General features: G+C 47.0%; 1 protein-coding gene and 1 pseudogene across 1 annotated transcript in view; one reads left to right on the forward strand and one right to left on the reverse strand.

The window, feature by feature from the left end:
* LOC136503922 (uncharacterized) overlaps positions 1–9333 on the forward strand; it is a 48414-nt gene extending 39081 nt beyond the window's left edge. Inside the window, exons 4-5 of the mRNA XM_066498842.1 lie at positions 8534–8658; positions 9208–9333. Coding sequence (XP_066354939.1) covers positions 8534–8658; positions 9208–9333 — 251 coding nt within the window. The remainder of the gene's footprint in view (positions 1–8533; positions 8659–9207) is intronic.
* A 347-nt stretch (positions 9334–9680) lies between these two features.
* Positions 9681–11557, reverse strand: LOC136505256 (protein LIKE COV 1-like; annotated as a pseudogene).
* Between the last annotated feature and the right edge of the window lie 6425 nt (positions 11558–17982).

Genomic DNA, 17982 nt, shown 5'->3' on the forward strand with positions numbered 1-17982 from the left:
TGCTTGAGGTGTTGATCATCGGATCATCACGTCGCCTTCGTCCAAGTCACGTCTTGCACCCTATTGAACTACAAAACAAACACTTGCAAATTCATTAGTCCAATTTGGTTGTGTTGGTCATCAAACACCAAAATCCAAAGTAAATGGGCCAAGGGTAAATTTTCCTTACAATGAGTCCTCATGCTATAAGGTAATTAAGAATGACCATCAGTCACTAGATTTCTAGAGACAGGTAGAACAACTTAGGAGGAAAAGAAAGATAGCATGAATAGGATTGGCAGCATACTTAACCCAAACTACTAGTAAGGGGGTAAGTAAACAAAAGATTTATTAATGACATGATGCATGAATGATCCAACGCTCACTAAACAAACGTATCTACTTACTTAACTATATCATTTTAATAAACTTATGGCCTAAGCGAGTGACAACACACTCAGTTTTTCAATATAGGGCGATATTAAACATGCTATCCCACTTTTACATAACTTCTAGGTGACCTTATTGATCATATGGAAAACCCACAAAATAACTAGGGGAAAAGCAAAAAGATTCTAACAGAACATCCTACAAAATTAGAGACTATATGAGTTGAAGTATGCCGGGGCGGTGGAGAAAATGACACACCACATGAACTCCTAAAGTATGGCGGTACATCCCTCAGCAAAAGAAGGTAAGTCAGAAGTATCCTTTTTGACCAAAATAGACTTGAAATTAATTTATATTGTTTGTTTTGAAGTTTTGTAAAACAGTACTACAATTACTTCTGTAATGACATGCTCCGATACTAGCTGTGGTAGAACCATCCAAGTTATATGGCCCACATGTGCCTGTCGTTATCTTTCAAACTTCTGACAGGTGCACATGGGAGTTAGACAACTCCGGTAGTCTATCTAGTGTCCTCAGGGAAACCCAAATCATCCACTTTAACTTTTTGAGTAGGATACATTACAAAAGGCATTGCAGTATTATAACAGTTTATACAAATACAAAACATCAGAATAAACAGCGAAAGTCTTACTAACCATAAGTTTATAAATCATTCATTAAGTTATTACAATTTATAAGTTTTAGACCACTAGGCAGTAGGGTAGCATGATAGTACCACTAGCAACACACAAGAGAGATTCACCCTGCCCAAGGATGCACAACAAACTTCTCTACTGCTGGCTCTCCTCCTACAACAAGGGTTAACAAACCCTGAGTACTTGAGGGTACTCAACAAGACTTAACTGACGAAATGGAAAGTCTCCAAGAATATGCAGGCTTAAGGGGAATCAAGGTAAGTCTAAAGCAAGAATCAACATTACTTTTGCAGAAAAGCTTTCTAAAGATTGATCCTTACTTTCAATGTTTTAGCTCAAGTTAAATCATTATCAGTCTCCAGTTTGCACTTGATCTAAAGCAACTACTTCTTTAATCATCACTTCACATGATCATAAGTACCATTGTTTCATTTGATTAACTACGATGAGTGGTCGGAGGATCGAGTCTTCTACTTCAAGAAGCAGCGGCGATTAGAATTGATTAGGCCCAGCTAGGGTTTCCTTGCCACACGACATATGTAGGTCTAGGTCTAGACCCGAGCCTACATATATCAACCTTCACTCGGATCCTCCAAAATGTGAACGGGTTCGCGCTACCCGAGAGCACAACACTCCACCTCCCTGCGTTGTTCCCTAACGGATTCATAGGATGTGTACACGCTACTCTCGCCATCTCTCCACTCCCAGTGCGCGGTTGGCCTTCCACATATTGGAATAGCCTAGGTATTAGGCTTACTAGAGTATGTGGCTAGTACTACAAAGTCTCAAACACAATGGGCGTACAACGAACGGTCCTTAATCGACACAGGCGGGGCACTACGTCAAGACTTAAACTGGACACAAGCAAAGAGTTCGTCTGGTCTCAAATTAAAATTCCTGGTCATTGTTAAACCACAGGGCATTCCCTGGATAAACATTTGAAACTAACTTGTTGTTCAACTCTTAAAGACTAAGCATGCCTAAGCATCATTAACCTATTATTATAAACAAGGGGACAAGGACGCTATAGAAATATCAAGGTAGGCATGTAGCAGTTGGTATCCAATCAACTCCTATTTTTCTTAAATGCACCAATCATAAGACTTAAGTGAATAATGTTTATAAAACACAAGAAAAGGGGTTATGCTCCGGGGCTTGCCCTCGGTGTCGAGGTTGTCAGTTACTTCAGAAAACAACAGATAAGATAACTAGCACCCACTGATAGAAAATCCACTTCGGGACTTGCTCAACAACGGGATTCCACTCTTGATCACTAAACATAAGTAAATATGCATGCTTTAGAATGATGCGATACTTAAGATGGTTTATGGTGATAAAACAAGACTAATTATCTTGAGTACAACTTTCCTTCGTGATTAAGTTGGGTTAATGACTCACAAAGCAAAGTAGTTTATTTATTAACAAGTTTAATTATAAGCAAAGCAATCATGATATGGAGTTGCCAAGGAATAGCAAAGGTGTGATGTCACAAGGTCTACAATCAATCCCAAAGTACACTCAAATCATTTTGTGATTGACTCTAATCAATTAAGCCTCTATTAATTAATGAATTAAGGCATATAATTAAGTGGATAATTAAAAGTTATCGAAACAGTGTTAAATTTTTTTTTGAAATCGGGTCTAAGCATGTAAAACATACACAAAAATTTTCATGATCAAAAGATAATTATTTTGGCCTATAAAAATCATGGAAGTTGCATTAATTAATTAAAAGAGGTAATTTAAAACATGCAAAAACTATTGATTTTCATAATTTCATATTTTTCTAGATACAGAACATCATGGAGAGGCTACCAAAAACTTTTCATGATTTTATCACATCCCTATATTTTTCTTTTAATTTAACAAGAAACTGCATATATTTATATTTTCTGGAAAAGAATAAAATCGAGATCAAACTTTTCTCACAAAACACCAGCCAGCCGCAGAGACTGACAGGCGGGTCTTGGGTCCATGGCACAGTACCCCGCGGTCAGGCGAGACCGGCGTTGACCGGCGATAACTCGTCGCCGGCGAGAGCTCCGGCAGCGGCGAGGGCACCAACACACTCAGGGCACTACCGCGCACCGACCTGAGGCACTAAGAGGACAGCTAGGGTTTCGCGGCGAGCTCGACGCCGGCCATGGCAGCCATGGTGGAGCAACGGTGACGCGCCGGCCACGGCGAGGCGGTAGAGATAAAACGGAGGCATCAGGTAGCATCAGGGGCTCACCTAGGACCTGCTTGGTCACTTGGTCGAGGCGGAGGCACAACGGAGGAGGCTGCCGACGTCGAGGACGAACGCGGCGGCGCTGTCACGGCGGCGAGCTAGCGTTCCGACGTGACCTACAGAAGAACAGAGCAACGGTCATCTCTACAAGCAACAACCGTTCACAAGGACGCTAAAACGTCAAACGGCGTGGCGTAAGGGGTTCCGGAGTGGGCTGGCCACGGAGAGGGCACGCACGGCGGCAATTGCGAGCTGCTGCGGCGGGACACGGCAGTGCGGGCAACTCCGGCGGTGCGAGGCGCTGCGAGCTGGCTCAACAAGTGTGCAAAGGCGAAGCGCTGCGATCTGCGCGAGTAATTGGACGATGGCGTAGCGGCGGCGGTGAATTACGTCGGCGAGAGGGTGCTGCCGGCGGCGAGCAGAGAGGGAAAAAGGACAGGGCGCCAGCGGTTAAGGCTTATAAGGGCGAGGGCGACTCAGGAGACCGCGACAGCAGCTGCTTGTTATAGCCAGCGCGAAGCAGCTGCGTGCCCATGCGCTAGAAGCGGCGACGGCTTGCCGGCAAGCAGGCAGGCAGGCTGGTTCACTGGCCAAGTACTGTAGCAGTGTAGGAGCTATTCTTCTTCGGCCTTTTTCTCCAAATTTCATAATGCAACTTGAAAAACTCCAAAAATAGAAGTTGCTCAACTTGAGGAGATCTTCAACTTCACTTAAAGGCCCAAACTCTAATTCGAACTGGTTGAAGGACTTTTGAAATATGGAGATAGAATTTGAAACTTAATTTAGGGATTTTGCAAAACAGTGAATTAGTAAATTGGGTGAATTAATTAGTGATTAACTAATTAACAAACACATCAACCATTGACACCATTGGTTAGTACAAACTTTGTACCAACCAATGATGCAAAAGTTGAAGCAAGTTTATTTAGGAAATTCATTTTAATAATTTCCCCAAAAGTGAACTTAACATTGAAATCCAATACTTGGCCAAATCATGACCAAGTGTTGAACTTCAATTTCAATTTCAAATTTTAGTTGGTTGGACTTGAACTCATACCCTACACTTGACACTAGTGTAAAGTACACACCTTACACCTCAAAGTTTATTAGGGCACATTTTCAAGTATTTTTTGTGAAATTCAAAAATACAAGGTCACAAAGTACCTTGGAAATATTTTTTGTTCTAGCTCAAACACCACACATGCATTGCATAACTAGCCAATTTAACATTGATTTTAGTGAATGCAAGACTTGATTAGCTAAAGTGCATGCTTACTATGCATGAGGATGACATGATTTGGTTTTAGTGAGCAACAATCAAACAGGTCACTATTATATATTTATTAATTGTGCCTATATTATCATTGGACTACAAAATTTTCTATGCAAGAAGAACAATTTCAACCCTTGAAACTATAAGTGTTTTCTAAAGCTATCACTTCATTAAAAAAATCATCCCTAAAAGGTTGGAGACAACCCGTGATTTTCTCGCATAGACCCATTATTAATTTATGTCGCTATCATGTTTCTCACATCCTTACCCCTTTCTCCCTCGTGTGTTGTTTATCTCCTCTCATTCTCGAGCATCTTGTAAACATTCAAATTGGGTCTAAACTAGTTTTAGAATTGGCCCATGCCAGTTTTGGTCCAATCTAAGAAAAACTCTGTGAAACGATATGAAAATAGTACCCTGTTAGTTGTTTTCTAACGGGATAAGACCACCCATACTACATATAAAACATGGCGCACATGGCCGAATGAGGTATCCAACATCCAATCGACAAAAATCAATTTAATATCTCTCCTTTACCCTACTTTTCTATGCTCGTGCTATTGTTCATCTCTTATCCGATGATCAGTGATAGCGCCCTAGACTTGCCAGCCGACCTAGGACAACCCGCTCATATCCTTGACCTGACGGGGTCTCTCCCATGCGAGTGAAAGCCCTAAGTTTGGTTCCGGTAATTAAATGACAACTAATTGATTAATGCTTTTAAATACTAGGCTTCCAAACAGGACCAAAGAGCCATTGTCACCATTTACAAGACCCTAAATACTCGTTTCCTTTGATGATCAAGAGGCAAGCGAAGGCGTAGCGCAAAGCTACAGTCTCTGTCTCTTCTCGCTCTCGTGACTCTTCACTTGGTGATCGCGCAGCTTTCGTATCCAATATTCGCAGTCCACTGAATCTGGGGCCGGCAACCGCGCCAGCTAACGTACACCTGCTGAGTTTCTCTCGGGTTTTCTGACGAAGGCACTGAAAAGATGATACATCAGATTCAGTTAGTTGATTGATGGTCTCTAAAGACTAAAAGGAGGTTTCTCAAACTTTTCACCTTGATACAATCTCCCACATTGGATTACTTCATGTTATTGCACTTTGCATCTTGCGATTACTAATAATGCAGGCTTTTCAATAGACGTTTAATTGTATCCGTCAAGGGCCGAATACTATAACGGTGGCATGCAACTGAGTTTAATTCCTTTCTCCCGTGAAGGGCTCTGAGCCAAGATTTAGAAAATTTCGAGCAAGAAAATTTCGCACAGCCATTTCGAAACCAATTTCCACCAACTACCGTCGGGAACGAGATGTTTTCTTCTCATCAAAGCCATTGGTTTTCATCACCCGAAAAGGGAGAGCTGCACTGTTTCATCTCGCCACTTCAGTTTGAGCTCAACCTCTCCACTGTTAGAAATAATGGCAATTTAGTGACGCACCGAAATTGAGGAAAAGAGCAACAGCATGTATGGTAGGTGTGTGACGTAGCACTAGCACTACGATCCGAGATAAACTTAAATTCCCGTAGTGCTAGTAACAGACGAAATACTAGAACGAACAACAGAAAAAGTATAGACATTCTTACAGTGGGGTTGTCGGCGCTAAAGATAGCGTAAATGTAGACGAAGCAGACCGTCGATGGAGATCCGCAAAACACCGACGTAGAGGAAAGAAGACGTTCAACGAGCAGTCGCGACAGCGCTTCCCAAAAACTTGATACGCCCCCCTACCCTATGCAGGGACACGAGGATGCGTAGGCTTTAGAGACCTACTTTCCCTGCGCCGATAACACGTCGACGATGGGATGGGGAAGACGACGGCACCACAGCACAGTGGTAAAAGGAGAAGATGAATTGCCTGTACTGAGGACAACGTCTCGTCCCAATATATACACGCGTCGCAGCTAAGGAAAGTAATAATTAGCCACACAGTCACAACATTAAGTTGATTGAGACAGCTCAACTAGATGGAGACAACTCAACTGTTTAAGTTGGTCTCACTCCTCTCCCCAATAGCTTGAACTAGATGGAGACAACTAAACTATTTAAGTTAGCCTCACTCCTAGAGTAGCAACGTGGGACTAAAGTCCTCCACCATACCATGCATGTGTGAGTAGGCTTTTGGGATTTATTTGGAATTATTATTTGGGCTAGCCCATATCTTCTACCATCCACTTTACCGCTGATTTATCCCACGCATTAGCTCTGAGAAATTCAGAATAGGCTTTCTCCTTATTGATATTTGGATTTTCTGGTCTTCAAGACTTACTATGCTACAAGCCGCAGTCTTCACTGGCAAATTTCTTTATGGTGAGGAGATTTTGAGTGGGGCACTTGTGCAAAGAGAAGCCGAGAAGGTGTAGAGGGTAGAGGGAGAGAGGATCCAGGGTCCTTTGCTGGGATCAGAAAAGGGGAGGGAGGGGTGTCAATAAAAAAGTGGGCTTGGTCTAAGGTGGATCGTGTCCTAAGAGAGAAGAGATAATTTTTTATAGGTATTCGTTTGAAGTTGATATTGGGTTTGGAACTGATTTTAGAAAATCCTCGTGGATTATAGAAGGCAAGGGACACTAGGAAGCTAGGAGCCATTTCAATCACTTTTAGTTTTTTCTTCAAATTTTGGTTTTTTTAGTAAAACTTTTTATTTTTGGTTTGATGAAAATAGGATTTTAATATTTAGGAAAAAATCCAGAAAATAAGTTGTGTTTGTTTTGGCAAAAGCATCGGACGCTTGGACTGTACTCTTCTGGTATAGTTTGGCATATTTATCACCCTCTATGGACAGTCCTCTCCGGCAATCCTTTTCTTACGATGATGTTATTATTGAGTTCCATAGCTTCTCTATCCACTTTAAGTAAACCTGAACAGGCAACAATGCCACAATTTTTCCTTTTGTTGTAAGATGATTAATCAGTTAAGTTGAATTATGTTTCTTGCCTGCTAACTGGGTAGTCGATCCTTAGACAGCTTCTTCCCAGTGCGGAATTGCTAACCCGTTTCCTTACTAGTTCAGCGATTTCCAAACATGGGGCATTGGGGCCTACCTTGTCACCATCTACAGCTTGTCATATTCCCAGGAGATATCAAAATTGGTAGCTGTGGTTGGTGGCAGGAAAACTGGTAGCTGTGGGTGATGGCAGGCTGTTCTTTGGCAAACTTCCTCGAACCAGGGTTATGGGACATGATGTTGGGGGATCGATTGCATGCTGCAGATGGAAAACAGCAAACAGGATGAAAGAGAAATAATTTTCTTATTGCTTGATTTTGACACTGACATCAAGGACATCGAGCTAACCAATCCTATCTTGTTCCATACTTGAATCTCTTATGACGACTGAGAGATAGAGGATCAAACCTGATCCTGGTACGCAGGACCAGGGCAGGCTCCTTGACGCACCACCACCTATGCTGTGTTATGGGCCACGTTGGGACCTCCTGTGATACCGCCTCCGGTCGATATTAATTGATGTTTCAGATAGCCAAGCTGGTCAGCAATTAGTTCAAGTAATAACAGCTAGAGGGAGTACTTATGTCCCACATGGTTTTCAAGATGTTGATCACGTCCTCAAATCATCAGTTCAATATAGCATATATTGATGTGCACAGCGGATGCACACGACTGCACCACAGCAAGTTATTCTAAAACTGTCTAAACCAAATCATACATAAGTGTAATTTATTCAAGCTGAATCCATAGGAACTAAGAGAGATGGGCTAAAGAATTGACAGGGCACCATAATTTATTTATTTTCTTGAATACACAGGGGAGCTGTGTATCATTGCATTAACATAACACCACACCCACACACTCAAGCACACCCACTCAATATTCTTGATGATATCTGTATCTTAACTGAACTCTCAAGTATAAACCGTCGACGTGGATTCCTTCTATGTCTAGCTGAAGATTTTTTTTTGGTTTGTTTTTATTTCTTATACGTACTGTTCCAATCTATGCTAGAAATTTAATTGACAAGTATAATATTGCCTGTTTATCAGTCAGCATGCAGGGCTGCAGCAGATCACTGTAGAAAGAATGGGAAAAGTACCACGAAGCTAGCAATGCAGTACAGCTTGATGAATAATGAAATCTCGTCAGTTCTTGTTGGAATGAACTCTTCAAAACAGGTACACTGTTTTTTTTTTTTTAACTTTTCCCTTCTATTCAGCATACTCATATTGCTTGATGAATAAGGTATCTTAACAAACTCATTAGCTGCTAGAGCATATTCTATTCTGGTTAGTTTTATGAAACATTGTTATCTAACTTTCTGTGTCACCAAGGCCACCAGTGGGGTTTCACAATCTTATTTAAAGATTGCTGAGTCACCATGGAGAATCATTTAGGCCCAGTTTAGTTGCCGAAAATTTTGGGAAAAACGACACTGTAGCATTTTCGTTGTTATTTGGCAATTAGTGTCCAATCATAGTCTAATTAAGCTTAAAAGATTCGTCTCGTGGATTTCGTCTAAACTGTGTAATTAGTTTTATTTTTTATTTATATTTAATGCTTCATGCATGCGTTCAAAGATTCGATGTGATGGGGAATCTTGAAAAATTTAGCGTTTTGGAGGGGAACTAAACAGGCCCTTAGTTTGCTTGTTGGGACAGAAGTTTAGGATGGCAATGTAGTGATTTCTGGTATAACGTCTTGTGTTTCCGTGATACAAGATGTAGGAGAATGTGGCTGCTGCACTGGAGTTGTCAACATCAGGCATTGATGAAGAACTTCTGTGTGAAGTTGAAGCAATTCTTGAGCCTGTGAAGAACCTGACATGGCCTAGCGGCATCCAACAAGCCTGATGGCCAAAAGCTGCTTGCCTGATTTGAGAAGCTAGTGTGATGGACGTATCACTGCTGTTGATTCAGTCAATTGTGCACGTTAGCATCATTGACTGCTGATTGGGAATTTGCAATGCCGTATGGTTATTGATGAAAGGGAACGATTGGGAGGGTTGGGCTTTTATGGTTGGGTCCTGTGGTAATTTAGACACGTCGAATGAAGGCGACACGAGCAATAAAAGATCGATGCTCATCACTGAATAAGCCTTTCTCATTCTGGGGTGGAGTAACACTTGTTAATAATTTGGTTGCGCACACTCTTACAGCGAAACAAGATGCTGCTGAAATGCTGAATTATGCACCAAACATGGATTTCTTCTTTCATTTACCTGTTCTCATGAGTATCAGTGTAAACTTATGCGGTTTACCTGTCGACACAATGTTTTGTCAGTTCATACCAAAACTCGCCTAAAGTATTTATACAGCAAAATATTGCTAGGTATACTAAAATATATTTTTTCCTATTGACTGATGAAAATTGGAACACGTCTAAACCTGCCATCTAAAACATTCAGAACCTCGAAGAGCAACCCAAGATTGTGATGATGAGAAGGAAGCGTCAACTATCAGGAGTTGGAAGAAGTGTGAGCTAGGAGTCCTTCACTGCTCGGCAATGGTCACCGAGGCCACCGGCCCCCTCTACAGCCGATATGATCTTTGGTACCGACATGCCGCCTGAAAGAACAATTTCTGCAACAAAATTCCCCATTCAGATCAAGAAAACAATTTCTGCAACAAATTCCGCATTCACACCAAGAAACTCGTAGGCAACAAGGAGAGAAAGACCGGTGATGCATGCTGCCGCTAATTACCGATGGCCTCCCGGACGGAGAGGTCCGGGATGATGACGTCGGCGCGGCTCATGAGGAAGATGTCCCCAAGGTAGAGGTTGTTGGTGGGCACGTAGACGCAGGCAAAGTCCTGATGGTCGCCGCGCACGCCGGCGCCTCGCAGCGCCACCGTCGACGTGATGAAGCCCAGCGCGTACTCGCCGATCCTGGGGTGCCGGATGATCACCACCTCCTTGAAGGCTCTTGAGCTCTGGTCTGAAACCATCAAGACGATTAGACGAATTGGCGTGTCGTCAGCGTGTGCATATGTCATAATTTGATTTGATACCTAACCTGGCGATATTGCGGCGCTGATCTGCTTGGAAGCCGAGTAGATGTGGCGCACTAGCGGCATCCTCTTGATGAAGAACTCGCCGAGGCCGAGGAGGGAGGCGCCCAGCCACGACGACATGAACACGCCGACGAGGAAGATGAAGGTGATGGAGGTGACAAACCCGAGACCTGCACAGAGATGAAACGTATTCTTGCATCATCAATAATAGCAGAGAACGCTGACGCGACCGATCATAATCCATTTCTCATCGCAGCATCGATCTCTCAGATTGGATCGACGTGATTAATTACCGAAGAGATGTATCCCGAGATGGACGTAGATGGGCGAGAAGAAGCCGTCGACGAAGCGGAATGAACCACCATGTCGTGTAGAAGGTGATGGCGATCGGGAGCAGGATGACACTGCATGCGACAGAGTGCGGAGCACAGGCTCAGGGATGCCGTGCAAATGCGAACTACAGTATATTCATACGAGGTGCGCACCATCCAGACATAAACTTCTTCCATGCCCAGCTCCGTATCACTCTCGAAAACGCCTGCACCATGATTGACAAATAAACAGCAACACTTGAACCAATTATCCCTCTGTCTGAAACCGCGTGTGTATAAGAAAAATCTCTCCTATTTAAAACGGGCTGCCATTAACCAGGTTTCAACAAAATTCCTACGTTCCAGATTCACGAAGCTCATGCATGCATCTCGCCTTGCCGAATGCTCATACCACACGCATGCACCATGGAAAAACGAACAGGAGCTAGCAGGCGCTGCGAACGACAGAAGCGGATCTGTCACCTCGATGCCGGTGGGATGGTGGTGAAGGTGGAGCACGCGCGCTGACGTCGTGGGCGGCGGCGGCCCGGCGTTGATGACGGGAGTGGTCGGCTCCGAGTCGTCCTCGTCGACGGCAACATGCTCGCCGGCCACCACCGGGAGGAGCAGCTCCCGGTCCCTCTCCCTGCCGGCCATCGCGCTCCCCGATAGATCCTGCAGTACGTACGTGTCTCGCGCCCTGCCAGTGAGCGTGGCGTGGCCCAACCGCACTATTTTTGCGCGCCCACCAAGTGCCGACGCAAACGTCGGATCGGGCACCGCTAGTGGAGCTGGTGAAATTGCTGCTGCCTCAGTGCCTCCCTCGCAAGAAATTGCCACGTGTGATCGCCAGGGCCTACCTTGCATGAAAGTGCCGACTCTGGTGTTTTTTTATAAAGAAAATATTTTATTAATTCACGGTCATTGCAGCCTAAAAACAAGAGCATGATATTCTAATGATTATATTAATTCTAAGATAGAACGACATCTATGTGTCCAAGAGAAAACCACCATAACTGCCTACGCCAATGTTCCGAAGCCAATACTCCCTCCATTCTAAAACGAATGTCGTTTTTTACTTTCAGATATCCTGTTTGACCATCTGTCTTATTCAAATTTTTTTATAAATATCATCTATTTTTTATGACTTATTATATCATTAGAGATACTTTAATAATGATTTATTTATTTTATAATTTACATAAAATTTTTAAATAAGACGAACGGTCAAAGACGATGTCTGAAAGTAAAAAATGTCACTCTTTTTTGGGACGGAGCGAGTATGTCATTGCAACCAAAGTTTTTTTTGTGACCATTTCATGGGGCACGAAAGGGTACAAGAACTCGCAAGTAATCCTAGGATTACGCATCGTTCACACACAATGAGCAGCAAGAAAAAAAAAAGGTAAAAAGACACACAGCCTCAACACAACAGCACACTGAAACCTGTGACAAAGACATCAAGGCAATGGTAGCCTACAAAGCAGTGGCACCGTAGACCCAGACAAGACGGGACGAGCTTCCAGCAGTAGTGGCGGCAACACATCTGCCAAACAAGACCAGAACAACCTCAACAGCAAAGCATCCACCAAGGAAGTTGGCGCGAAGACGGTGGCAAAGTATCTGCCAGAGAATAGCGGTGGCCAAGTATCCGTCGAAGACGAAATGCACAATGGTAGCGACAAAGTATCTGCTACAAAGCTGAATCACGCGGCCAAACATCCGCCGAAGAAGTTGAGGTGATAAAGTATCCGTAAGTGGAGGGGCCAATACGCACCCAGTAGCAAAGCATCTGCCAAAGAGGAGAGGCTAAAGCGACGTTGGCGGCAAAGTATCCGCTCGAGCAACAACGATGGCAAAGCATTTGCCAAAGAAGAGCGATAGAGGCAAAGTATCCGCTACCAAAAAATCAAACGATTGCAGTGCAAAGAGGAGCGCGCTTGAAGCACACACAGGCACAACACAACAAGGGACAACTCTGGCGAGAGAAGCAGAAGATGGGGCAGAGACACGACACTGGAGTGCTCCAACAAAGCCTTCAAAAAGTGAAGTGACATTTGTAGACGGCACCAATGCTGGAAAGAAGCACTCAAGGACTTTCGCTCCAAGACTTGCCCCATCGGCTTGCACGATGAACGGAATCTTCGACGACACCTCCAAGAAGGTAGACGATGCAGGCTGCGTCGCTGTCGCCGGCCCAGAGCAAGAAGCCGGCACCCAAAGTCTATTCGTCCACAGACGCTGGTACACGACACAGCCACATGTGGCACTTGGAGCGCAGACTCCAAGCAGCCAAGTGCGCCAGCACATCCACGCAGGGCCCAAGCCATCAAGGAGAACAGCACGGACACGACCACACCGCACCAAGGCCTAGACGACCACGTCGCCGCGCCATGACCACCGCAGCCACCATGGAGCTAGAGCAGCCTCCCGCACACAGCTTAGAGCCCACCACAGACCCCAGCCGCCAAGCACAGGGGAAAGCACGCCAGCTGAGGAGGGCATCGTGGGGTGAAAGCTGCTGGACACCCAGATCCAGCACCGGGAGGACCGGATCCGAGCGAGGATGTCCCGGAACTGCCGTCTCCACGGCCATGGCAACCAGTGCAAGCGCAGATTGCCGAGCTCGGCCACCCATAGCAGCTTCCGCAGCGTGGCAGAAGCAACAGAGGTGTCCTAGCTAGTGGCCGTCAACCTCGACACGCTGAGACACGGCAGCCATTGCACGGCAGAAGGCCGGGCTGCAGTGCGCCCCCCCCCCCCCCAGGCCATTGGATCCGTCACCGCTGAGGAGAGCCGCTATCGGGGAGCTCACGACCAGAGAGCTGCTCCTCACCGAGCAGAGCTGGGGAAGGGGGGAAAGGGAAGAAAGCCCCGCCGCCGCCCTCCATGCGACTGCCGCCGCCCTTCGGCGACAGCGAGGGAGAGGGTGCCGGGAAAATGTCTTGTGGTAGGAGCCGGCGGAGTTCGATCTACCCGAGCCGCCCGATAGGAGCGACGTGAAAGCTGAAAGAACCAAAGCCTATGAAATAAGCTTATGAAGAACAACCTATGTGCGGAGCCAATGGATACCGTCTCTGTGTTTGGTTTGAGAAACATCATATCTTCAGCCCTTGTTTAGTTGGACTCCAAAATCCAAAAAGTTGCTACAGTACTTGTCACATCGAATGTTTGCGGCCCGTGTATGGAGCATTAAATGTAGACGAAAAGAAAAACTAATTGCACAGTTTGGTGGGAAATTACGAGACGAACGTTTTAAGCCTAATTAGTCAATGTTTGGACACTATTTACCAAATAAAAACGAAGGTGCTACAGTAGCCCCAAAATCCAAATTTCACGAACTAAACAAGGGCTCAATTGGGCTATACACCGCCTAGTAAGTTTACACTGCACCACAACATCAATATAGCATGACATGTATGATGTCGCTATAAGCTCATTATTACCGATCCAGAGTCGACAATTGTAATTTTTCAGTTAGTTAAGTATTTACGTTATTTACTTACAGTCAGTTAATTTTGGGGCTGTGGTGTAGTGTTATACTGTATAATGAATTTTGGTGCTATTGTGTCTTCCATTCCACTTCTCCTTAGTTAAGATTTGAAGTCGTGGTATTTATCAAACATAAGATCTGTGCCATTTGTGTCTTCCACTTCCCCTTGGCTTAAGAATTGTATCTTCACAAGGCGATGATCCTTCAAGGCATAGGATTAGTGTTTGGCAGAAAAATATATATGTTGAAAACCATGGTGATCTTGCATTAACACTATCTACTGGAGACCAATTAATGGAACATAAAAATGCAACAATTCCAGCCGTGTCTCAAGGAACATATCCAGCAACATGATCACCCAACACAAGGTGTGCAAATCAATTCAACAAAACGTGTTCAGCGATCAACACATGCGCTGAAGTTATTATCATCACACTCTGTTTCATACAAGATGCACAATCGGAGACCATAAATAAGAAGTAGCAAACATTCAAAAGAGTCATAGAAATAAGTCATATAGCCATTACATAGGCAATTCAGGTAACGAAACAACATTTTATCATGTATAAGATAGACATACTCAGCGATGCGATCATCTCCATAGTTTGTAGTAGCCGCTTATCCATGTACGGATCGACAAGATCAGGGATATGTTCCCCTATTCATATTAATAAGCTGCATATGCAATCCCGGGGCACCACCCTTATCTTGAAGCTTGTCTATCATATGAGTGTTATGAACTCCCCACCGGTTGCCATGCGGGTGGCATGTGCCACTGCTCTATCCGATGGAGCGATGTACAACATCATGTTTGCCCAGAATACGGCGAGCACCCTCCACCGTTCCTTGATGATGTCAGGCCTATCGATGAGGTAGAAAGCGATCCTCGAGCCCTCATCCAAAAAACGGACCTCGTAGTTTTTAGAATCTGAACTCCCTAACTCGATCAATTTATCATACTTGCCCTTGTTGGATTTGCAGTCAGCAAGGTACTCACGGGCGTTCTGCAGCGTGCCGCGGGCCAACGACAAGCTTGTGTAAGTGTTGTCCGGAACCAGATCCAGTTGGAAGGCCAGCAGATACGCGCAGTACCCAGATAGCTTAGTGGCGATTCCATGATTCTTCATGAGCTCTTCTCTACTAGGATCATCCATGCTTGACAAATCCACGTTGTTGTTGTCGTAGTCGCATATGCTTGTGGCTATGTGCCATGTTAAGATGTAGCGGGCATATGTGTGGCCAAGCATGCATTTAGGATCGAGGTATCGGTGGCGGACCCAGGATTTTAAAGTTGGGTATGCCCAAGCCCCAAGCTAAAGAAAATATATTATAAATTGAGCAAAGATCAAAGGAGAACTTGAGTTGTTGCCTCTGAATTTGGTTAAGAAAGATACCGAATCAAGATCTGTCTGCGCTTCCAGACGGCTCTAGCGGGGTGTGCGTCTGTGATGGCGACCAACGTGCCATCCTAGCCGCTGGTATCTAGCGGGGTGTGAGGCGACCCGCGGTTGAACTACACCTGCCTGCTTGCCGAGTGCTCGAGCCACAATAGTGGTAGATCAGCTACAAGTCTACAACACTGTGCATTTTAGGGCGACACCGCACTCGGGTTATTTTAATGTTGCCAGCGGCGTGGCCAACGTCTTCGCTAGGCAGGCGCTAGGATTTCATCTCGCGGGAGCATCCATCGGGCTCGCGGCTCTTGCGCTTTGCCTCATGAGTTTCTTGACCAAGGGAGGAGAATGGACTAGAATCAGCCTCGATGCCCGGGTGAGCAGATAGGTAATGGGTTGCAATGTGGTTTCGTGGGCTATTTTTGGACGAACAAGATAAAGAGAACTACGATACTAAAGCTTAACTATATCGTGCATATATGTATACCTATATATACTAGTTTTTGCGGCAAAAATGTTGGATATGCCCGGGAATACCCGGGCACAACACCAAGTCCGCCCATGCGAGGTATAGGTCCGGTGTGACCCCCAGTGCTGGAAGATATGAGCCCCCAACCCTAGCCCCCGACTCCTCTGGCCCCCTGCCCGCCGCCACCGCGGGCGGCGCAGGCGCCTGCCACCCTCTCCCCTCCCCTCTCTCCCCTCCCTACCTCCCGCTCCTTTTCCCCACCGCCACGGGCGCGCGCGAGCGCAGGTGTGCCGCCGCCGCCTCCATCCACATCGATCTCTCGGACTGCGTCGTCTGCTGCCTCTCCACCACCGTCGGCCGCCTCCCAAGCGCAGCCCAAGCCGGATCCCGCCGCCGAGGACGCTGCAGACGACCAGCCCGACTGCTGCCTCCTCACCAGCGCCGGCACCGTCTCCTGGTCGTGTGCGGCTGGTGATGGCCATCATCAGGCTCGCCCACCATAGGCAGCCAGCCCCTGCCACCCAGGCCCGCCCGGGCCGCCATCGACGGTGGGGGCCGTCACTGGACCCACACCCACCGGATCCGGTGCTGGGACACCGCCGCGGGCTCCCTCAGGGTCCGTGCCGCCGCCGTCGTCGGGCGCAGCCACCGTGGCCGACACCGAGGCCACCCCCACCGGATCCGACGCTGAGGCGGCTTCGCGGGCTCCATCAACGCCCTCGCCCCCGCAGACGGAGCTTGCCTCCCCGCCACCGCCGGATGCTGCCCTGGGCGCTCACGTGGACGCCCATGGTACTCACGGGCCAGCCCTCTGGCCTAAGCTAAGCGAGCCCCCGACGCCGCCACCAGCCACCATGGCAGCTGCCGCTTCATCCTCATCGATGGCAGCGCCGGAGTTGGCCGCCGTGGTCGACCTGCAAGCGGATCTGATGCCCAGCTGCTCAGCCCCACCTCTAGGTGGCCTCGACGTCGTCAGAAGCTCCTTCACCCTCTCACCGGAGGATGGGGAGCTGGTCCTCATCAAGGACGTCCTGGATGACGAGGACGCCTCAGCGCCCAGCTCGCCGCGGCAGACTACTTCAGTGTCGGGGCTCGACACCTTCCTCATCCACCCCTCCACGCCTAGCCCATCATCCTCTCTACCCCCCCCCCCCCCCCTCGTCTCCCCCTTCCACACCTAGGACGGCTCGATGGGGCGTTCCAAGGCTCGTCGTTGGGCGGATGAGGACCTTGACGACTCCAACATGGAGAGGTCGCCGGTCAGGCCCCCAACCTCCTACCTTGAAGCAGTCCGCCAGGGGTCTCAGCTCCGGACATAGCCTTTGCTAGAGCGTGCCAAGCCGCGCCTCATCGTCAGAGGCTCTCGTGGCAACGTTGCTGCTGAGAGGGGCAAGCACCCCCTGGCTGAGGAAGCCCGGCCAGCCAACATCGCCGAAGGCACGCACGATAGTGCTACAGGTGCTGGCACTATGCACAGGCGATGCAACCGTAGGTCTCATCGGCTATGGTCGCGCCCCTAGCTGGTGCACGGTCTGCCTGCTCGGCCCATCGATGGCCGTGTCCCCGCCTAGCAGTGCCTCGGACGTCGCCAACGGGGCTCCTTCTGTGAACGCATCTTCGCTCTAGATGCCGACGGCTAGCGTGAGGTCTTGTCGCAGGGGTCATTAACTGGTGCCAGAGGGGCACGCCCTGCCCGCACTGCATCGGCAAACCAGTGGCCCCCTACCCGCTATCCGATGGATCTTCACGGGAAGTGCTTCAACTGTCTCTCCACCGCGCACAGGGTGGCAACCTGCAAGCTACCTCCACATTGCCTCCGTT

Source organism: Miscanthus floridulus, chromosome 14 (genome assembly GCF_019320115.1).
Source record: "Miscanthus floridulus cultivar M001 chromosome 14, ASM1932011v1, whole genome shotgun sequence".
Lineage (NCBI taxonomy): Eukaryota > Viridiplantae > Streptophyta > Magnoliopsida > Poales > Poaceae > Miscanthus > Miscanthus floridulus.